Genomic DNA, 23948 nt, shown 5'->3' with positions numbered 1-23948 from the left:
AGTAATTTGGATTGAATTTTAGCTTTACTACTATGTTCTTAATTTTACTTATTTTTATTTAAATATAAATGCATTAATATAACATTGATTTGCTCAGAACCTCTATATAATATGTTTGTTTACTTATACTTCACATTGGATTTTAGGTGAGAGCGTGGAAGAGAACGCGAATGTGGTGGTGAGACTGCTCATCCGGAGGCCGGAGTGTTTCGGTCCTGCTTTGAGAGGGGAAGGTGGGGATGGTCTCCTTGCAGCCATGGAAGAAGCCATAAAAATAGCAGAGGATCCTTCTCGAGATGGTCCCTCACCCACTAGTGGATCCAGTAAAACACTGTAAGTCTTATAAACACACTCTTAAGAGTAAATTATACTATTTGGTTTGAAATTTTACAAAATATAACTTGTATTCTGTTAATTGCCGTATAACTCTGGTGCTCCTAATTGTTTCTCCCCTTGAAAATAAAATGTGTTAGAACTGAAAGAATGCATAGAATTTGCTGCTGTTATTTGCTATCTATGTCAAGATAGAATAAACAAAGAGATTTGAGGAAGACTGTGGGGATTTCACAGAGAAATTAGAGTGGAGGGAGAGATGTATTTGTGAATTTTCCCAGAGGGCCATGGCAGAATGAGTTACTAAAAATAATGGCAGGTGAGCCTTTGAATTTGGAACAGTGTGGGAAGTTAACTAGAATGAGTTTTCATTAAAAGAACTTTTAGCAAGAGAATGAGGACATCACTAAACTGGTATTTGGTCATGTCCAGAAAAGGTAACATCATCTTTCTGAGGAGTAAAATACTTGGTTAAGATATTGGTGACAGACAGGGAGGCAATAACTACCTTACCTTTCTCCATAGTATACGTTGTTAATACCTGGTTATAGCAGTGGATGTAGTCAATCCAAGCATGTCGCTTCACGTGTTTTATCTGGGGAGGCGAATGTCATGCTAGGGGGTCATTCACCCATACTTCTGGTACTACCAATAGAGATGTAACATCAGGCTTCTTGGAGGCAAATTTCCAAGCAATGTAGGGTTACAAACCATTGTTCTTTTACATACAGACAGGGCATAAGTGTTCTATCCACCCCAAGACCAGGGAAGTTCCAGACTGAGAACACTCCAAAAGTATGCTACGTATTTATCAGTTAGCTGTTGAGGAACTAGGAAGGCTTCAGCTCCTTTAAGAAGTAGGAAATACACCAAGAGATCTCTGGTTCAGGACCACACCATGCAGTGTGCATCTGAAACCCTGGGAACAGCCTTCTATGCCAAAATGATGTCAGCAGGCCTTGTGTCACTCTGCATTGTGCTGAGTCTAGCTGAGGCAGCTGTCTGCCATGCTACCACAGGGGAATGAAATGATGTGACCTTCCAAGGCCATTTATATGTTTCCTGTCATCAGGGAGATAATGAAGTGTTTATAAGAAGGGGTGGGAGGCAAGCTGGATTATTTGGGAGTAGATGGGTGGGGTAGTAGGGTAGATGATACAGAAATGGGTGCTTAAATGAAGTCACATTTCTGAAATACTCTGGGCAAAGCACTGTACTGGGTGGCTTACCTATGTCACCTTATAGGACAGATCTTTGTCACCCTTTCTCTAAATATATACTATTTACAAAAGTAGTCTAAGCTTACCAAGTCCTACCATAATTGCTTTCTTTGTTACTATGCTGTCTGCCATTAGAAATAAGCAGAATCCATCAAATTAGTCATTCCTCTTTTTCCCTTCTGAAGGAATCTTAATAGAGTTTCTAGAAATGTGTTCTTGGTGATAGAATCTCAAATTGGATCTTTAACATATTGTTATTCTCCTTTAAAAATGCCAAGCTGTAAGTTAAATATATGTATGAGAAGTATCAGAAGAGGTAGAATGAATTACCTCAGTGCTCCCTTTCCTCTGGGAATGTAATAAACCTGAAATGTCACCTTATAACCCTGTTTGCTTTGCTTTCGGTTTCTTTTGAAATGCCACAAAAGTGATACAGAAGAGGAGGAAGATGACACTATCCACATGGGGAATGCCATCATGACCTTTTATGCAGCTCTGATTGACTTGTTAGGACGCTGTGCTCCTGAAATGCACGTAAGTACTTTGGGGTCCAAGAACATAACCCCGGCTTATCTATATTAAGACATCCATAGCTGGCAAAGATCACAACAGCCTCCAACACCAATAATCTTCATGCTCCATTAAGAGTAATAGCTCCAGCCTAACTGCTGAACAAGTGTTTGTTTAGTTGGAAATGTCTTGTTGGTTGTAAAAATTAGTAATGAGATTTCAGTGCAAATCATTAACAGAATAGTCAGTTGCTAATATATCTCTAAAAGTCTCCCCACAGTTTAAGAAAAAAACCTGCATTTTTCCTGTAAAACTCCCTCTCCTATTTTGGTACATGCAGAAAGTAATTATTCCTAAGAAGAGTCATGTTCTTGCACAGTATTTAGTCCCTAGGAGGGACCTGCTACATACCACTGGTTTGGGGAAACTTGGGGTGAGAGGCAGGTTAAGGGGAAGGAAAGAGCTATCCAGACCCTATCAGTTAGTGTTTCCTAAAGCTTTTGACCAAGAGAAAATAAAAGTTTCATGGAACAATACTTACTTTTACTCTGTAATTTATCCTGATATTTTTTACTTTATTTTATTCTGTTTTTTTTTTATTCTGTTATACTCATTTAAAAAATGTTAGCCAGGGCCCATAAAATTAGCTTCATGGCCTGTTACTTGGAAAACAATGTCGAGTTTGAAACACATTGACCAGTGCTGGGGTAGAAGGTAAATATGTTTCTAAAGTGGGAGAAGGGGGACACTGTGGCTCACAGGTCGCCTCTTTCTCCCTACCTTAGAATCCATGGGTTTTTTGTTTGTTTGTCTCTGTTTTTATTTTTGGTTTCTTTTGTTTGTTCTTCTTCTCACACCCATAGTTAGCACCTTTCTTGCTTTCTTATATAATCTTTGGTTGTGGACACAGAGGAATCAGTGGATGGTATACGTCACAATGTCAGAAAACAGTCTGATTTTTATAAAAACTAAACTGCTGCTAATGCAGCACCATAGTGAATGGGAAGAGAGTACCAAATGTTTGTGTGATGGAGGTTATTATAGACAAAAAACTGTGCTTACGTTATTTACTTATTTTCCTTTTAAAGTGAAAGATCAAAGGAACCAAGAGAGAAATTATGCTAATAAATAGAATTTTTTTTTTCTATTCTATTAAAGGATTGGGGCAGGGGAGCTAAGTGACTAGCCTTGGCACTTCTGAAATTTATTCATCTTAAGTAACAATTTGCTGAGAAGCACCTGTGTGTCAGAAAATGTGCGCATGTCGCATACCCTACGGTGAAGGCAACAGACACCCGCTCAGCTCTGGGAGTCTGCAGTGTGCTGGAGGCTGGCTGGGGTCCTTGACGCTGTCAGACCTGGTGGTCCAGCCAGTGAAAGTCTGAGAGACATTAGGATTCATGTTCATCATTTTCCCCACAATATAAATAAACCCATCTTGAGGAATGATCAGGGTGGAATATAGATGGATACACAATTACATTTTCATCACAAAGCAATAAAGAGACTAAGCCAATCATAAATATTAGTGTATGTTCAGGACCTAAAGATAATGATTTTTCCTTTGTATTATTGTTCATGATTTAGATGGGTATTTATATGTGATTTGGTGGGTAAGCATTCATAGAATTATCAGAGTCTCAATGTATTTTAATGCCCCAAACAAGATAAAAATTATTGTCTAATAGATAAATTAGCTGGCTGGTATATAAATTGGACAATGAAAATTGTCTGTGGTTTGTCAATGAAATCTGTGTGGGCAAGTAGATACGTATCTATAAGCCTGAAATGACAGCTTCTGAGAGAAGTCTAACTTTGTGTGTACACTTAACAGAAAATAATTTTAGACCTGGATTCCTGTACTTGAAAGTTTCTGGATGGAATTATAATATTGATTTCACAAAATTATTCTAATATTCCTTCATTTTAATTCCTATAGTTGATTCATGCCAGTAAGGGAGAGGCTATCAGAATCAGGTCAATTTTGAGATCCCTAATTCCACTGGGAGATTTAGTGGGAGTAATCAGCATTGCTTTCCAGATGCCAACTATCGCCAAAGGTAAGGCCAGCTTCCATTATTTGTAATTCAATAGGACTGTGACATGATATTTTAAATAACATGATCATACTCAGCATTCCCCTTCATGTGGCATAGCTACACTACGTGTTTCTTTAAAAAAAAAAAAGGAAAGAACTATAAAGTACATTATTTTATAAAATATTTTCTATTATTGTTTTTAAACAGCTATGTTTCCAGCAAGATTTTTATTCGTTTTTACCTAACATTTCAGACAGTTTCTAGAGAAGACAAAACACACACCTCTGCCATCTTAGCTCATTTCTCTCCTAATGTTCTCTGGTTCCTGTCCTTCTCTTTCTAGACTGCCAATTCCTTAATTCACTTGTTTTGATCATTTTCATTGTCATTTTATAATGCTTTTTTCCCAAAACCATGGTCCCAGCTTTTGACTTAAGAGATGTAAACATTCCCAGGCATTGGAAGAAGTGCTCTTTTCAAGACTAAGGAGAAAATTGTAAAGATACCTATATACATATGTATATTTTTTCCACTTCAGCCGAATGTTTATTTGTCCTTTTACTATATGTCATTTTTGGTTTAGAAACTGCTTGTGATTGATTAGTTTACGTATATTAACCCAAAGACATGTACAAGCAAATCACCCTACTCTCTCTATAAATGCCCAGGGGCTGTGACCCCTCATCCAGTGCTTAGACTGAGGGCAGTGCAGACACTTCACTCTGGGGAGCGGCAGTGGGGTTCAAACCCACGCTGACCCCCAACATTGCCCCATACAGCAACAGAAATGGCAAATGGCCTAGGCCTCAGGCCAAATTCCCTGTGGGTAACTCATTCTCTGCCTCCCATAAACAAAGCCCTAAAGGAGGTATTGAAGATACCTAAAAAGTCAGTCAGATTCTGAAGTGTAGTTTATTTTTACTTTTTCCAATTTCAGTTTTGTTCAGTTTTCAATACTATTGGATATTGTTACACATATCCTTTTTATATAAACTTCCAATTTTACAACAGAAACATAACTAGGTAGAAAGTGCATGTTATGATCATTTTCTTTTACTAGTTATGCCCCAGAGATGAGCTGTTAATACCTAAGCCTAAAATAAAGGGACCACTACATAACTAAATGCAGCTTGTCGGACTGTCCAGACACATGGTTATGAGAACGTAAAGTTTCATATGTGCCAGACTTACAAACTCAAATCTTCACAATGACATAAACAACTGTAATAACTAAACAACTATTACAGTTTTAGGGAAAGCTGGAACTTAAAAACTGTCCCATAGCCTTTTGTCCTCCCAACTTAAGGCAATTTCCTTTTCTTCTGTCTGTATAGTTTGTGATTAGTTTGCTTATCTTTTCTTCTTTCTTCTAACTCACATTCCTTTCTGTAAGTAAAACATATTTTTTCTCTCCTGCATTTTAAGCCACAACACCGATGTTGACAGGAAAAGATAAGAATTTCTGCCAGTAACATACAGATTAGAAAATAGAGAATTGTTACATTTTAAGGAAAAATTAATAGTAACAGAGAATCAAGAACATGGACTATAAGAATATCCAGATGTCTGTTTCACAATCCCCACCAAAGTCTCTATATACTTCCTAATTTTCTTCCAGTGATCTGTCCCTAACCAGCCTTCAAGATTTTTCAAGCTGGTCTCTTTCCTGTTCTACTTAGTTGTATATAATATTATTTCATGATGTTTTTCTTCATAAATATACAGTATATTGTCTGCCTTGGAATTTAAAGGATTTTTTGGGGGAACTACCACAAACACAATGAAAGTTTATTTTTAAAATGCAATCCATTGGTCGTTAAATTTCTGCATTTTTTCTTGATCACTTTCCTTTTACAGAGAATGCAGACAAACCTGCATATTTCATTTTGCCATGGGAGGCATTTAAATCAACTTTAAAACTTAAACAATCAGTATCTGTTTATATGTTTCAGTAATGAGTCATTTGATTCTTTAAGCAACACTGATTATCAGTAATAAATGTTATTAAAAGTTCTATAGCTCATTTGCAAAGTTTACATCTAAAGATTAGTTTCCCCTGCACCCCTCCCATCCCCACGAATGTTAACTAAACCTTTCTCAAAAAATTGTACCATGCTTATTGTAGAACAAGAGTGTGGCCCAGTAGAATAATGAAAGGGGAGGGGCTCAGAAAACTCGAGGGGCAAGTACATAATCTCAACAGTAGATATTCTGCTTCTGCAGTTCTTGGCCCAGGCAGGTTTGAACAGACTGTCTGAGGCAGGTAATACTGCAGGACAGAGGAAAGCCAATGCACTAGGCCCTCCTCATTCCAGGTCAAAAGCCAGAAGGCTGAGTAAAAGCAGTTCATCAGCTTTATTGTCCCAATTGTGTTTGAGGAGATGGTGAGAACAAAATAGCACCTGTAGCAAACCTATGAATCTTAGTTCCAGGCAGATGAAGGCCCAGGTGTTCCTTCAAATGAATGCCATCTTGAATGAGTGTGTAAAGCACAAAGCTTATTTTAGGATCTGTGAGTTGCTCACCATTTCCTTAGGTACAGCTCTTTGTTAAAGTCATGGACTCTTGTCAATTTAAATTCCCTGTAATGTGATTTTTAGAATTGAACTGAAATTTCATATAGATTTTTAATGGAAAGTGATAATATACTGATTTAACACTGAGGATTAAATCAGCTTTGGTTGGATTTTAAATCCGATTTTACTGATTTAGACCTAACTTTGTCAGTTAGTAGGTGTACAGCCTTAGACAAGATATTTAACTTCCCTAAGGGTCAGTTTTTTTCTTCTGTTAAATTAAGATAATAATATCAATGTCATGGTGTGCTTGTGAAAATTATGTGAGCCTTAATCTGTGATATTTCTAGCATAGTGCCTCGTAACAACATAAATAACAAGAGCTCTTATTCTTCTTACCGTTAACTATAGGAAGGGAGGTATTTGGTATCTTAGATACTATCATTTAATAAGGAATAGAAATTATTTGGTATTGGCCTTTAATCTAATTTCCTTTCAAACTTTGCTGTCAGTTTATTTTCATGATTCAGTATCAAATTTATTCATTGACTGAATGAAAACAAAAAAGTTGTGACTTTATTCTTTCAGGATAATTATGGTCATGTATCATCTTCTCATGGGTCCTTCTTTCTTCAACATTGTATCAATAGTAAAGATTCTCTGACATTACTTGTGGAATCTTACAGTGTGTAATCAGCAGTAATTTGTTTATTACTCAGTCAAACAGGGAACAAACCTGTCTCCAGTATTTGTGATTGATACATGACCCCCTAATTCCTTATATCAATGATCTTCAACCTATGAATCTATGGAGTTATATAAGGGATTCACTTATCTGTATAGATATCAAACATTTATTGTTGATAGAGAATATAACATGTATGTCAAATAATTTTAAATATTGTTAAATTCTATAAGATTAATGAAATATATTTCATTTGCAAGTCAAATTAGTTCATACAGTTATTTCATCATTCTTTAATTGGCTAAGCCATAAATATGCAAATTTACCATAATTGCATAAGGATACACACATTTTATTAATATTTAAAAGAGTATCTCATTCTTAGAAAAAAATGTTAAACCATAGTTTACATTTGAACTTTCTGTGGTATTTACTTCTAGTTTTACAATGCAGTTTTAGATGCCTTTTGTTTCTTTCTTAGTATCTAACATAATGCTATGTCCTATCATACATATAGTTAACAAATGGATGCATAAATAATATTTGAATGACTTTGGATTTAAATTGCACTGTCATATTTCCTTAGCTGGTTCCTAGCATTTGCTTGTGGTAGTAGAAGAACAGAAAACCATTTAACTGATAACTTTATTTAAAGCATAAGAAGACTGGAAAGAAGCCATTGTGACCTATCCATTAACAACAGCATGTCACCTTCTCTCTTTTAGATGGGAATGTGGTGGAGCCGGACATGTCTGCAGGGTTTTGCCCAGATCACAAGGCAGCCATGGTTTTGTTCCTTGACAGGGTCTATGGAATTGAGGTTCAAGATTTCCTCCTCCATCTTCTTGAGGTTGGCTTTCTGCCAGATCTCCGAGCAGCTGCTTCTTTAGATACAGTAAGACTTGAACAGTTGACTTCCTTACATTTTAACTCTTCATTCTCTGGCTTATGATACTCTTTTAAAGATAAAGTCATTCATTAATTTATTTCATCAAATGTTTATTATAAATTGCTCACCATCAGCTAATTTTTTTAGCAGAAATTTTGTAGGCCAGAAGAGAATTGCATGATATGTTCATAGCACTGAAAGGAAAAAAAAAAAAAATCTATAACCAAGAATACTCCACCCAGTAAAGTCATTCAGAATTGAAGGAGAGTTTTCTAGATTAACCTAAGTTAAAGGAGTTCTACACCACTAAACCAACCTTACAAGAAATGTTAAATGGACTTCTTTAAGAGGCAAAGAAAAGGTCATAATTAGAAGGAAGAATATTACAAAGAGATAAAAAAATCACTGGTAAAAGCAAATTTAGTTGATCACTTAAAAGCTAGTATGAAGATTAAAAGATAAAAGTAGAAAAATCAGTTACATATAAAAATATTGGTTAAGGGAATCACTAAATAAAAGGGTATACTTAAGACATAATATATATAAAAATATGGAAGAGAGGAAGTAAAAATGTATTGATGTTAGATTGTATTTGATCTTAAGTGATCATCAACTTTACCCTGATCGCTATATATGTGGGATGTCATATATGAACCACATAGTAACCAAAAACCAATAGAGATACATAAATATAAGAAAGGAATTGAAGCACACAACTCCAAAGAAAATCACCACACACAAATGAGAGCAAGAGAAGAAGGACTGTAGCAGAAGTATAAAAACAACCAAAAAGCATTATCAAAATGACAGTAAGTAGATACCTATCAATAATTACTCTAAAGGTAAATGTCCTAAATGATCTAATCAAAGGACATAGCATAACTGAATGAATAAAAAACAAGACCCATCTATATGCTTCCTACAAGAGACTCACTTCAGGTCTAAACATACACACAGATTGAAACTGAAGGGATAGGAAAAGATATTCCATGCAAATGGAAATGAGAAAAACAAAATAAAATCAGGGGTAGAAGTAATTATATCAGACAAAACAGACTTTAAAACAAATATTGTAATAAGACAACAAGAAAGGGCATTATATAATAAAAAGGGTTCAATCCAGCAAGAAGATATAACACTTTTAAGTATCTATGCTCTCAGCAGAGAACACTGAAATAAAGCAAATATGATAGACAAAAAAGAATCAATTGAAAGAAATAGTATGGAAATTTAACACCCCACTTACATCAGTAGATAGATCATCCAGACTGAAAATCAATAAAGAAGCAAAGGTGTTAAGCAGCATATTAGACCAGATGGACTTGATAGATATATATACAGAAATTTCCATCCAAACCCTGGATGATACTCTTCTTTTCAAATGCATATGTATCACTCTCCAGGACAGATCTTATGCTAGGCCACAAAAACAAATCTCAGCAAATTTAAAAATACTGAAATAATGCTAAGCATCATTTCTGACCACAACAGTATGAAACTGGAAGTCAATTACAAGAAAAAAAAACCTGGAAAAAACACAAATATGGGGAGACTAAACAACATTCCACTAAACAGCAAATGGGTCAATGAGAAATCAAAGAGAAAATTTAAAGATACCTGGAGACTAATCAAAGTAGAAACTAAACAGTTCAAAATCTTTGGGATGCAGCAAAAGCAGATCTAAGAGGGAAATTTATAGAGATATAGGCCTACCTCAAGAAATAAGAAAAATCTCAAACAACCTAACCCTACACCTAAAGGAACTAGAAAAAGAAAACAAGCAAACAAAAAGCTCAAAGTTAGTAGAAGGAAGGAAATAATGAAGATCAGAGCAGGAATAAATGAAATAGAGACTAAAAACATAAATAAACAAAATATCAATGAAACTAAGAGCTGATTCTTTGAAAGGAAACATAATTGATAAGCCTTTAGCTAGATGCATTAAGAAAGAGAGCAGACTCAATATATCAAATCAGAAGTGAAAGAGAAACCTTACACCACAGAAATGCAAAAGATTATAAGAGAATGCTATGAAAAATTATTTACCTTCAAACTGGACAGTCTAGAAGAAATGGATGAATTCTTAGAAACATGCAGTCTTCTCAGACTGAACCAGGAAGACACACAAAATCTGAACAGACCAATTACTGGAAAGGGAACTGAATCAGCAATCAAAACACTCCCAAAAAACAAAATTCCAGGACCAGAGAGCTTCATGGTGAATTCTACAAGACATTTAAAGAAGAGTTTATGACCATCCTTCTCAAACTATTCCAAAAAATTAAAAACAAAGGAATGCTTCCAAATTCTTTTTACAAGGCCAACATTACCCTGATACCAAAACCAAAGACACTACAGAAAAGGAAAATTACAGACCTGCCTGATGAACACAATACAGAATCATCAATAAATTACTGGCAAATTGAACTAAAATATACATTGAAAGGATCATGTGCAACAACTAAATGGAATTTATTCCAAGGATGCAAAGATGGTTCAATATCTGAAAATCAGTGTGATATACTACATCAATAAAAGAAAGGATACAAACCATATGATCATCTCAATAGATACATCAATGTCTCACACCATGCACAAAAGTAAACTTGAAGTGGATGTAAGACCTAAATGTAAGACTTGAAACTGTAAAACTCCTAATAGAAAACATAGGTAGTAAACTCTTGAACATCACCATTAGCAATTTTTTCTGGATATGCCTCCCCAAAGAAGGGAAACAAAAGCAAAAATAAAACTGGGACTACATCAAACTAAAATGCTTCTGCACAGCAATTGAAACCATCAACAAAACAAAAAGGCAACCTACTGAATGGGAGAAAATATTTGCAAATGGTATATCTGATAAGGGGCTAATAACAAAAATAAATAAATAATTCATATAACACAACAACAAAAAATAATCTAATTTAAAAATGGGTAGAGACCTGAACATACAGGTTTCCAAAGAAGACTATACAAATAGCCAACAGGTACATGAAAAGATGTTCAACATTACTGATCATCAGGAACATGCAAATCAAACCATAGTGAAATATCACCTCACACCATTCAGAATGGCTAGTATCAAAAAAATAAGAAATGACAAGTGTTGGGGAAGATGTGGAGAAAAGGGGACCTTTGTACATTGTTGGTGAGAATATAAATTAGTGCAGCCACTGTGGAAAACAGTATGGAGTTTCTTCTGAAAACTAAAAATGTAAATACCATAAGACCCAGTAATTTCACTGCTGGGTATTTACCCAAAGAAAAGAAGATTACTAATTTGAAAAGGTATATGCACCTGTATGTTCATGACATCAATACTTAAAATAGCCAAGATAGGGAAGCAACCTAAGTGCCCATGAATGGATTAATAGGTAAAGATGTACATATGTACAATGGAATATTAGTCATCCATAAAAAATAAATCTTGCCATTTGCATTGACAAGGACTTTGAGGATATTATGGTAAGTAAAAGAAGTCACAATAACTAATACCCTATGATTTCACTTCTATGTGGGACCTAAAAACATACAAACAAAACAGAGTAGTAAATACAGAGAACAGACTGGTAGTTGCCATAGAAGAGAGGAGTAGAGGGTATGAGTAAAATAGTTGAGGGGGATAAAGAGATACAAACTTCCAATTATAAAATAAATTAGTCATGGGGATTAAAATAGGGCTTAGGGAATATAGTCTAAAATATTATAATAATATGATATGGTGACAGATAGTAACTGTATTGTGGTGAGCATTTTGTAATGTATATAATTCTTGAATTAAAATGCTGTATACCTGAAACCAATATAATATTGTTTATTAACATTATTATAAATTAAAATTTTAATAGTTCAATAAAAATAAAACAGTATAACAGTAGCCAACTATATAAAAACTGCCAATTGTATTTTCAGGCAAACAGTGGGTAAGGAGAAAATAAAATAGACTGTATCCCCGAGGAATTCACTGAATAGTGGAGGAAACTGACACCCTCAAGAGAAAGATAAGAATTCTGGTCAGGTGCTGTGGAAGAAATGAAGTTCCTGTAACCCTAATTTTGGAGGTCAAAATTGCTCTTGTTAACCTCTAAATTGGGCTACATAATTATGCTTCTCAGTGAAAGCAATTGAAACATAATTAGGAAGGTTTACCTAATTAATTAAACCTTTATTTAACCTTTGTTTAAACATTATTGAGTTGTGCCAATTACAGTATCATCCTCATGTCTTCATTTGTTAGCATACAGATAGGTTAAGATTTGTCATATATATGCAGTGGCCCTCATCAAGAATCTGTCATTATCAGTGTAAATGTTCTGCTGTTTGAAGCATAGAATAGCTGGAGCTCTAAGTCTAGTAGTTACAGTAATACCTCCTTTTAGTCTCAGTTAAATGAGTCTTTATGATTTCAGAGGCCATCAGGTCTTGAATTGACAATAGCTCATTCATGAAAGTCATGAGAAGTAAATCACAAAAATGAAACTGAAATTCCTTTTTTCTTTGTTAGGTGTCTTCACATGAAATTCTGAACCTACTAATACAGTTGACAACATAGTGAAATAATCAGGCTTTGCTTTTTGATGCTGGTGGACATGAGCAAAAATATAGATATTATTAGTAAATACAATTCAGAAAGAATTTATGAACATGAGATCTAATATGATAGCAAGCTCCTTTCTCTTTCCTCCCCTCATAAAGAAAAGTACTTACATTCTTTGATATTATTAGTGTCTTCATCTTGTATTCATCTTGCCATTGACACATTATTATAGAATTTGAACCTGTTGGGCTTTTTGAGGAAAAACAGGTATCGTTTCATTTTTTTTTTTTTCTCTTGAGAGGGCATCTCTCATATTTATTGATCAAATGGTTGTTAACAACAATAAAATTCAGTATAGGGGGGTCAACGCTCAATGTACAATCATTAATCCATCTCAAGCCTAATTCTCGTCAGTCTCCAATCTTCTGAAGCATAACAAACAAGTTCTTACATGGTGAACGAATTCTTACATAGTGAATAAATTCTTACATGGTGAACAGTACAAGGGCATTCATCACAGAAACTTTCGGTTTTGATCATGCATTATGACCTATAAACAATCAGGTCAAATATGAATATTCGTTTGATTTTTGTACTTGATTTATATGTTGATCCCACATTTCTCCTATTATTATTATTATTTTTATTTTTAATAAAATGCTGAAGTGGTAGGTAGATGCAAGATAAAGGTAGAAAACATAGTTTAGTGCTGTAAGAAGGCAAATGTAGATGATCAGATGATCAGGTGTGTGCCTATGGACTAAGTATTAATCCAGGCTAGACAAGGGCAGCAAGACATCCACAGATGCAGAAGATTTCTCTCAAAGCAGGGGGGGTGAGGTTCTGAGCCTCACCTCTGTTGATCCCCAAATTCTCACCTGATGGCCCCCCTGCGACTGTGCCTGTCTTAGGTTGTTCCTCCCTTGAGGAATCTTACCCGTCTCTGGCTAACCAGTCATCTTCTGGGGCCATACAGGGAAATGTAAAGTTGGTAAGTGAGAGAGAAGCCATATTGTTTGCAAAGGTTAGCTTTTTACTTCTTTGCAGATTTATGCCCTGTGGCTTCTATGCCCAGCACTTGTCTCGAGGTATCTTTACCACCTGGAGGAATTATGATACTCGGTAAATTCGAGATGAGGCACGAATTCCATTTAAGGGTTGTAATTAGGAAGGAAGAAGAAAAGCTATAGATATAGCATATGAAGGAAACATGGGAGGATTGATTATTTCTTTGACATATCTTCTTGTATAGTACCTTAAGTATGTATAGGTTTTAAACTACTAACTAATTTGCACACACATATTAACATAATAGGAATACGGTGACATAAACAAAGCAAATCTATAATTACCATCCATCTCCAGTGAAGCCAAGAAAACCATTTAGGCACCCTAGGCATTTGTGAAAATTTATCTATGATATGATGGATATTGTCCAACTGTACTTGAACCATCAGACAAATTAAAGCAGCCCATTTCTGGGATCTGTTCACATCCCATATGTTCTTTTAACCATAGATAGTCTATAGTCATGAGATTTTGGAGTGCTACAACTTGCACCCCTCCCAACTCCTGGTTGAGTTCCAACAGTACAGATCCGGTCAAATTCGTTGTCTCACTGTATGCACATGCCAGCCTAGACATCTCCCTCCTCATTCCTATGGCAAGTCCAGGAGACAGTGGGCTGGATGCAGCCACAACTGCAGCATCGTCCGGATCCCTGTGGAGGCTTTTTGATGATCATCCTCCTGCACAAGTCCCCCAGAGAGTGCTGATGCCGGAAGCTCCTCCTCATATCGTATCTTAGTTCATTTTCTGGGTATCCAAGCTAGGCCTTGATCTTCTGCAGAGAAACAAACAGACCCTTTGCCCACACTTTGACATGCCCTCTATACCACTGTGCAGAACTCATTGGAGGTCAGCACGCAGTAACTGCTTTTTTTTTTTTTATTTTTATTTTTTAATTAAGAGAAAGGCATATTATCAGAAAAGAGTACCTCCATAGCTGATCATCTGACACCCTTTAAGTGATCAACATTAAGGATATTTAAAGCATGCATTGATCTTTGATTTACCAATAGTTTTATCCTGTTAAGGAGTAATCCCCCCTTTCTTTCTTTCTTTCTTTTTTTTTTTTTTTTAATTTTTAATCTACACTTACATGAAGAATACTATGTTTACTATGCTCTCCCCTATATCAGGTCCCCCCTAACAACCACATTACGGTTACTGTCCATCAGCTTAGCAAAATGTTGTAGAGTCACTACTTGTCCTCTCTGTGTTGTGCAGCCCACCCTCCCCTTTCTCCCTCCCCCCCATGCATGCTAATCATAATGCCCCCTTCTTCTTCCCCCCCTTATCCCTCCCTGCCCACCCATCCTCCCCAGTTCCTTTCCCTTTGGTACCTGTTAGTCCATTTTGGGGTTCTGTAATTCCACTGCTGTTTTGTTCCTTCAGTTTTTCCTTTGATCCTATACTCCTCAGATGAGTGAAATCATTTGGTATTTCTCTTTCTCCGCTTGGCTTATTTCACTGAGCATAATACTCTCCAGCTCCATCCATATTGCTGCAAATGGTTGGATTTTTCCACTTCTTATGGCTGAGTAGTATTCCATTGTGTATATGTACCACATCTTCTTTGACCATTCATCTACCGATGGACATTTAGGTTGCTTCCAATTCTTGGCTATTGTAAATAGTGCTGCGATAAACATAGGAGTGCATCTGTCTTTCTCAAACTTGATTACTGCGTTCTTAGGGTAAATTCCTAGGAGTGGAATTCCTGGGTCAAATGGTAGGTGTGTTTTGAGCATTTTGATGCACCTCCACACTGCTTTCCACAATGGTTGAACTAATTTACATTCCCACCAGCAGTGTAGGAGGGTTCCCCTTTCTCCACAGCCTCGCCAACATTTGTTGTTGTTTGTCTTTTGGATGGCAGCTATCCTTACTGGTGTGAGGTGATACCTCATTGTAGTTTTAATTTGCATTTCTCTGATAATTAGCGATGTGGAGCATCTTTTCATGTGTCTCTTGGCCATCTGTATTTCTTTTTTGGAGAACTGTCTGTTCAGTTCCTCTGCCCATTTTTTAATTGGGTTATTTGTTTTTTGTTTGTTGAGGCGTGTGAGCTCTTTATATATTCTGGACGTCAAGCCTTTATCGGATCTGTCATTTTCAAATATATTCTCCCATACTGTAGGGTTCCTTTTTGTTCTATTGATGGTGTCTTTCGCTGTACAGAAGCTTTTCAGCTTAATCTAGTCCCACTTGTTCATTTTTGCGGTTGTTTTCCTTGCCCGGGGAGATATGTTCAAGAAGAGATCACTCATGTTTATGTCTAAGAGGTTTTTGCCTATGTGTTTTTCCAAGAGTTTAATGGTTTCATGACTTACATTCAGGTCTTTGATCCATTTTGAGTTTACCTTTGTATATGGGCTTAGACAATGGTCCAGTTTCATTCTCCTACATGTAGCTGTCCAGTTTTGCCAGCACCATCTGTTGAAGAGACTGTCATTTTGCCATTGTATGTCCACGGCTCCTTTATCAAATATTAATTGACCATATATGTTTGGGTTAATTTCTGGGGTCTCTAATCTGTTCCACTGGTCTGTGGCTCTGTTCTTATTCCAGTACAAGATTGTCTTGATTACTATGGCTTTGTAGTAGACCTTGAAGTTGGGGAGTGAGATCCCCCCTGCTTTATTCTTCTTTTTCAGGATTGCTTTGGCTATTCAGGGTCTTTGGTGTTTCCATATGAATGTTTGAATTATTTGTTCCAATTCATTGAAGAATGTTGCTGGTAATTTGAGAGGGATTGCATCAAATCTGTATATTGCTTTGGGCAGGATGGCCATTTTGACGATATTAATTCTTCCTAGCCATGAGCATGGGATGAGTTTCCATTTATTAGTGTCCCCTTTAATTTCTCTTAAGAGTGACTTGTAGTTTTCAGAGTATAAGTCTTTCACTCCTTTGGTTAGGTTTATTCCTAGGTATTTTATTCTTTTTGATGCAATGGTGAATGGAATTGTTTTCCTGATTTCTCTTTCTATTGATTCGTTGTTAGTGTATAGGAAAGCTACAGATTTCTGTGTGTTAATTTTGTATCCTGCAACTTTGCTGTATTCTGATGTAGTTTTGGAGTGGAGTCTTTAGGGTTTTTTATGTACAGTATCATATCATCTGCAAATAGTGAAAGTTTAACTTCTTCTTTACCAATCTGGATTCCTTGTATTTCTTTGTTTTGTCTGATTGCTGTGGCTAGGACCTCCAGTACTATGTTAAATAGCAGTGGGGAGAGTGGGCATCCCTGTCTGGTTCCCGATCTCAGAGGAAATGCTTTCAGCTTCTCGCTGTTCAGTATAATGCTGGCTGTGGGTTTATCATATATGGCTTTTATTATGTTGAGGTACTTGCCCTCTATTCCCATTTTGCTGAGAGTTTTTATCATGAATGGATGTTGAATTTTGTCAAATGCTATTTCAGCATCTATGGAGATGATCATGTGGTTTTTGTCTTTCTTTTTGTTGATGTGGTGGATGATGTTGATGGATTTGCTAATGTTGTACCATCCTTGCATCCCTGGGATGAACCCCACTTGGTCATGGTGTATGATCCTTTTGATACACTGTTGAATTCTGTTTGCTAATATTTTATTGAGTATTTTTGCATCTACATTCATCAGGGATATTGGTCTGTAATTTTCTTTTTTGGTGGGGTCTTTGCCTGGTTTTGGTATTAGGGTGATGTTGGCCTCATAGAATGAGTTTGGGAGTATTCCCTCTTCTTCTATTTTGTGGAACACTTTAAGGAGAATGGGTATTATGTCTTCTCTGTATGTCTGATAAAATTCCGAGGTAAATCCGTCCGGCCCCGGGGTTTTGTTCTTTGGTAGTTTTTTGATTACTGTTTCAATTTCTTTGCTTGTAATTGGTTTGTTTAGCTTTTGTGTTTCTTCCTTGGTCAGTCTTGGGAGGTTGTATTTTTCTAGGAAGTTGTCCATTTCTTCTAGGGTTTGCAGCTTGTTGGCATATAGGTTTTCATAGTAGTCTTTAATAATTCTTTGTACTTCTGTGGAGTCTGTCGTGATTTTTCCACTCTCATTTCTGATTATGTTGATTTGTGTTGACTCTCTTTTTCTCTTAATAAGTTTGGCTAGAGGCTTATCTATTTTGTTTATTTTCTCAAAGAACCAGCTCTTGGTTTCGTTGATTTTTGCTATTGTTTTATTCTTCTCAATTTTGTTTATTTCTTCTCTGATCTTTATTATGTCGCTCCTTCTGCTGACTTTAGGCCTCATTTGTTCTTCTTTTTCCAGTTTTAATAATTGTGATGTTATACTATTCCTTTGGGATTGTTCTTCCTTCCTCAAGTGTGCCTGGATTGCTATATACTTTCCTTTTAAGACTGCTTTCGTTGCATCCCACAGAAGTTGGGGCTTAGTGTTGTTGTTGTCATTTTTTTCTATATATTCCTTGATCTCTGTTTTGATTTGTTCATTGATCCATTGATTATTTAGTAGCATGTTGTTAAGCCTCCATGTGTTTGTGAGCCTTTTTGTTTTCTTTGTAGAATTTATTTCTACTTTCATACCTTTGTGGTCTGAAAAATTGGTTGGTAGGATTTCAATATTTCGGAATTTACTGAGGCTCTTTTTGTGAGCTAGTATGTGGTCTATTCTGGAGAATGTTCCATGTGCACTTGAGAAGAATGTATATCCTGTTGCTTTTGGATGTAGAGTTCTATAGATGTCTATTAGGTCCATCTGTTCTAGTGTGTTGTTCACTGCCTGTGTGTCTTTACTTATTTTCTGCCCGGTGGATCTATCCTTTGGGGTGAGTGGTGTGTTGAAGTCTCCTACAATGAATGCATTGCAGTCTATTTCCTCCTTTAATTCTGTTAGTATTTGTTTCACATATGCTGATGCTCCTGTATTGGGTGCATATATATTTAGAATGGTTATATCCTCTTGTTGGACTGAGCCCTTTATCATTATGTAGTATCCTTCTTTATCTCTTGTTACTTTCTTTGTTTTGAAGTCTATTTTGTCTGATATTAGTACTGCAACCCCTGCTTTCTTCTCACTGTTGTTTGCCTGAAATATGTTTTTCCATCCCTTGACTTTTAGTCTATTCTTATCTTTTGGTTTAAGGTGAGTTTCTTATAAGCAGCATATAGATGGGTCTTGCTTTTTTATCCATTCTATTACTCTATGTCTTTTGATTGGAGCATTAAGTCCATTTACATTTAGGGTGACTATTGAGAGATATGTACTTATTGCCATTGCAGGCTTTAGATTCGTGGTTACCAAAGGTTCAAGGTTAGCTTCTTTAGTATCTTACTGCCCAACTTAGCTCGCTTATTGAGCTGTTATATACACTGTCTGGAGATTCTTTTCTTCTCTCCCTTCTTATTCCTCCTCCTCCATTCTTCACATGTTGTGTGTTTTGTTCTGTGCTCTTTTAGGGGTGCTCGCATCTAGAGCAGTCCCTGTAGGATGCCCTGTAGAGGTGGTTTGTGGGAAGCAAATTCCCTCAGCTTTTGCTTGTCTGGGAATTGTTTAATCCCGCCATCATATTTAAATGATAGTCGTGCTGGATACAGTATCCTTGTTTCAAGGCCCTTCTGTTTCATTGCATTAAGTATATCATGCCATTCTCTTCTGGCCTGTAGGGTTTCTGTCGAGAAGTCTGATGTTAGCCTGATGGGTTTTCCTTTATAGGTGACCTTTTTTCTCTAGCTGCCTTTAAAACTCTTTCCTTGTCCTTGATCCTTGCCATTTTAATTACTATGTCTCTTGGTGTTGTCCTCCTTGGATCCTTTCTGTTGGGAGTTCTGTGTAATTCCATGGACTGTTCGATTATTTCCTCCCCCAGTTTGGGGAAGTTTTCAGCAATTATTTCTTCAAAGAGACTTTCTATCCCTTTTCCTCTTTCTTTCTCTTCTAGTATCACTATAATACAAATATTATTCCTTTTGTATTGGTCACATATTTCTCTTAGTGTTGTTTCATTCCTGGAGATCCTTTTATCTCTCTCTATGTCAGCTTCTATACGTTCCTATTCTCTGGCTTCTATTCCTTCAATGGCCTCCTGCATCTTATCCATTCTGCTTATAAATCCTTCCAGGGATTGTTTCACTTCTGTGATCTCCTTCCTGACATCTGTGATCTCCTTCCGGACTTCATCCCACTGCTCTTGCATTTTTCTCTGCATCTCATCCCACTGCTCTTGCATTTTTCTCTGCATCTCATCCCATTGCTCTTGCATTTTTCTCTGCATCTCTGTCAGCATGTTCATGATTTTTATTTTGAATTCTTTTTCAGGAGGACTAGTTAGATCTGTCTCCCTCTCAGGTGTTGTCTCTGTGATCTTTGTCTGCCTGTAGTTTTGCCTTTTCATGGTGATAGAGATAGTTTGCAGAGCTGGTACAAGTGACCGCTGGAAGAGCTTCCCTTCTTGTTGGTTTGTGGCCTTTTCCTGGGAGAATAGCGACCTCTAGTGGCTTGTGCTGGGCAGCTTTTCGCAAACACGTCTTCTGCTTCCTGCCCAGTTGCTTTGGGGTTTATCTCCGCTGTTGCTGTGGGCTTGGCCTGGCTGGGGCTGTTCCTCCAAAACGGTGGAGCCCCGTTGGAGGGGAAGCGGCCTGGAGGCTATTTATCTCTGTAAGGGGCCTCTGTGCTCCCTGCTGCCCAGGGGGTTGGAGTGCCCAGAGATCCCCAGATTCTAGGCCTCTGGTCTAAGTGACCTGTCCTGCCCCTTTAAGACTTCCAAAAAGCACTCTCCAAACCAAAACAACAACAGCAACAATGAGAGAGGGAACAGAAAGGAAAAAAAAAAAGGAAAAAACACGCGATTTTTTTTTTTTTTTTTTTGTCCTCAGGTGCCAGTCCCAGGCACCCGCTCACTGGTCCTGCTGCCCTGTCTCCCTAGCTCCAGGGTCCCTGTCCTTTCAAGGCTTCCAAAAAGCACCCACCCACCAGTCCCGCAGGGAAGGAACGCTCGATATTCTTTGTCCTCAGGCACTGGTCCCAGGCACCCGCTCACCAGTCCCGCAGCCCTGCCTCCCTAGCACCGGGGTCCCTGTCCCTTTAAGGCTTCCAAAAGCACTCGCCAAAAAGTGAGAAAAAAAGGGGAAAAACGCGCGATTTCCTCCGTCCTCAAGTGCCGGTCTCAGGCACCCGCCCCCCCCCCACCCGGTCCCGCAGGGAAAAACGTGGGATATTCTTTGTCCTCAGGTGCCGTTCCCAGGCACCCGCTCACCAGTCCCGCCACCCTGCCTCCCCAGCACCAGGGTCCCTGTCCCTTTAAGGGTTCCAAAAAGCACTCACCAAAAAGAGAAAAAAAAAGGGGAAAAACGCGCGATTTCCTCCGTCCTCAGGCGCCGGTCTCAGGCACCCACCCGCCAGTCCCACAGGGAGAAACGCAGGATATTCTTTGTCCTCAGGCGCCGGTCCCAGGCACCTGCTCACCGGTCCCGCCACCCTGCCTCCCTATCAACGGGGGCCCGTCCCTTTAAGGCTTTCAAAAAGCACTCGCCAAAAAAAAACCGCACCGGTTTCTTTCCACCCGCCGGGAGCTGGGGGGAGGGGCGCTCGGGTCCTGCCGGGCCGGGACTTGTATCTTACCCCTTTCGCAAGGCGCTGGGTTCTTGCAGGTGTGGATGTGGTCTGGATGTTGTCCTGTGTCCTGTGGTCTCTATTTTAGGAAGATTTTTCTTTGGTATATTTTCATAGCTCTATATGTTTTTGGGAGGAGATTTCCACTGCTCTACTCATGCTGCCCTCCTGGCTCCACCCCCTATCCTTTCATTTTATGTATTTATGAGCCATTGAAACTGTTTTTAGCCACAAAAATCATATGAATACCATTTAAAAATGTAACTGATGAATACATTTCCATTTTTTATATTTTCATTATTTTCTAGATAGTGAAATTACATGTCAAACGTGTTGATCCCTTTGAAAATTGTCTACTGCCAAACAAGTGACTTTCAATTCTCATGTTTCCTTTTCAGGCTGCTTTGAGTGCCACAGACATGGCCTTGGCCCTCAATCGGTACCTTTGCACAGCTGTGTTGCCTTTGTTAACAAGATGTGCTCCTCTTTTTGCTGGCACAGAGCACCATGCTTCCCTCATCGACTCATTACTTCACACTGTATATAGACTTTCTAAAGGCTGCTCACTTACCAAAGCTCAGCGGGATTCCATAGAAGTTTGTTTACTCTCTATTTGTGGGTAAGTGGACAACTAACTCTATACCAAGTTCTTTCTTTGAGTAAGAGAATTTACTGTGTGGCCTTTGACAACTTGTTATGAATTTTGGAAACAATTTCTGTACCAAAATATTGTTTCATTTTAGAGTGTCCCATGTACTGAGGTATAAGTCTTATCAGAATGCCCTTGCTCCAAGTTCAGGAGAGTTCCTCCAGGCCTCTCCGGGTATCTAGCCATTGGATATGGTGTTGGACCAGTTATGCTATACTGGATGTTGGTGGGCGGGACGATTGTGTGAGGAGTCCCTGACCACTTTAACTTAACATTAGTAGATTTCTATCTTTTTGACTGTGATGGTTTTAACTCCTCTTCCACAAGAGAAAAGACAAAAGAGACTTCCTGAATATAAAAAAATGGTAAAAAAAAGTATAGTACTGAAGCATTACTTAGGTGTGACAATGATGAAAGCTATTTCCTCCAGCCTGGAAAGCCACTTCCATAGACTGAAGTGTGCAAGTGTCTCACTGTGAAAACCAAGAACATGTCTCCTCCTGTCAGGGTTCCGACAGCGAAAGCGAAAATTTCTCAAGCCCCTTGGTAGGGCGATGGTTTCTTTCTAATAAATAGAGCAGCAGCTTATGGAGGTGGAGCTGGGGGCCTGGCGGGACACTGGTGATGGAAGGGATCTCACTCCTAGCGGAGAGCTCGGGTTTAGAAGCCAGATGGGATGAGAGGGTGAAAATCGAGGAGATTAGTTCTGTGACTTCCTTGACCCCAAAATTCTGTAACATGGAATTTGATACCTATCTCAGAGTTTTTCTAAATATTGAATGAAGGGAATGCTCTGGATTCCTTGACACAGGAGATCTTCACTGTGTTCATTTTTTTCCCTTCCTTCTCTGGCAAAACTTCTGTCTCAGCCTATTTATCTCCCTCCTGGGCCTACACTCCCTCTTCTTTTGGCTTGAATCCGGTGACTGAAGACTCTTTCCACCCAGTACAGTGAGGATAGATACATTTACTAAAGTTACCAGAGGAAAGGTCTCAGGGAAGAGTGGGATCTGCAGTTGTAAGGATTCGGGAAGGAAAGAAGAGGAATGTTTCCTATAGCAAATAAGGAGTAGTGCTTGGGTCTAAGGGAGAGAGACACGTTGGAAATGGAACTTTTATAAAATGATGTAACTATGGGTTAGTCTTTGGTTTGGGAACAACTAATTAACACCATCTGAATCTTAATTCACGTTCTTGGCATATATAATTTAGTCTCATGGATTATTTACTTAGTTTAGACATGTTTCCCTTTGTTCCACCAGCCAGTTGAGACCTTCTATGATGCAGCACTTACTCAGAAGATTCGTATTTGATATCCCATTATTAAATGAACATGCAAAGATGCCTCTTAAGGTAAGTATAGGGAATACTTGATTACTAGATCTCTCACTTTTTTGTCCGTTTTACAACGTGTGTATTTCTTAGAAACATCATGTTTGATCTTTGATGCTGAAAAAAATATTCCAGTTATTGAAATGGGCATATGAAGTGTAGAAATGTGTATGTCAACATAACATAAACAATAAAAGATCACAGAAGGCATTTCCTGTAGGTCAATGGAAATGGAAATCAATGGGAACAGATAAACCCAAGATATTCTTAGGCTGGAAAACATTAAAAAAGTCCTAACCTCAAATATTAGCAACCTCCGAGGATAATGAGCATGTTTTTAGGACATTTTCTTAAGTTGCTAATCAAAAGACAGTTTCCAAATATCATTTCATGGTGTTCAAAAATAACTTTCCTTTATATGCATGTACAGTTTGTCACAAAGTATAGAAAAGTCGCTGATATTTTCATGGTCTAGCTTTATTTATTCTCTTCATGAATAATCAAGTCTCATACTGTTTTACTGATTTGGGAGTATTTTCCTGTCAGCTAATATCCCAATCCAGATTTAGGATTAGAATATTAGATGTATCCTTATACATCTAATAGCATGGTCTGTGC

At 37.7% G+C, this 23948-nt stretch overlaps 1 protein-coding gene across 5 annotated transcripts in view; it reads left to right on the top strand.

Annotated features, from left to right (window-relative positions):
- Positions 1-23948, top strand: part of RYR2 (ryanodine receptor 2) — an 894209-nt gene that overhangs the window by 690679 nt on the left and 179582 nt on the right. For all 5 annotated transcript variants that reach the window (XM_073241246.1, XM_073241245.1, XM_073241243.1 and 2 more), the window contains exons 46-51: positions 147-333; positions 1982-2087; positions 4003-4123; positions 8029-8198; positions 21748-21968; positions 23261-23351. In XM_073241246.1, the coding sequence (XP_073097347.1) occupies positions 147-333; positions 1982-2087; positions 4003-4123; positions 8029-8198; positions 21748-21968; positions 23261-23351 (896 nt within the window). The remainder of the gene's footprint in view (positions 1-146; positions 334-1981; positions 2088-4002; positions 4124-8028; positions 8199-21747; positions 21969-23260; positions 23352-23948) is intronic.

Source organism: Manis javanica, chromosome 7 (genome assembly GCF_040802235.1).
Source record: "Manis javanica isolate MJ-LG chromosome 7, MJ_LKY, whole genome shotgun sequence".
NCBI classification, from domain to species: domain Eukaryota; kingdom Metazoa; phylum Chordata; class Mammalia; order Pholidota; family Manidae; genus Manis; species Manis javanica.
The sequence above is the reverse complement of the archived record's forward strand: the minus strand, read 5'-3'. Positions and strand labels throughout refer to the sequence as shown.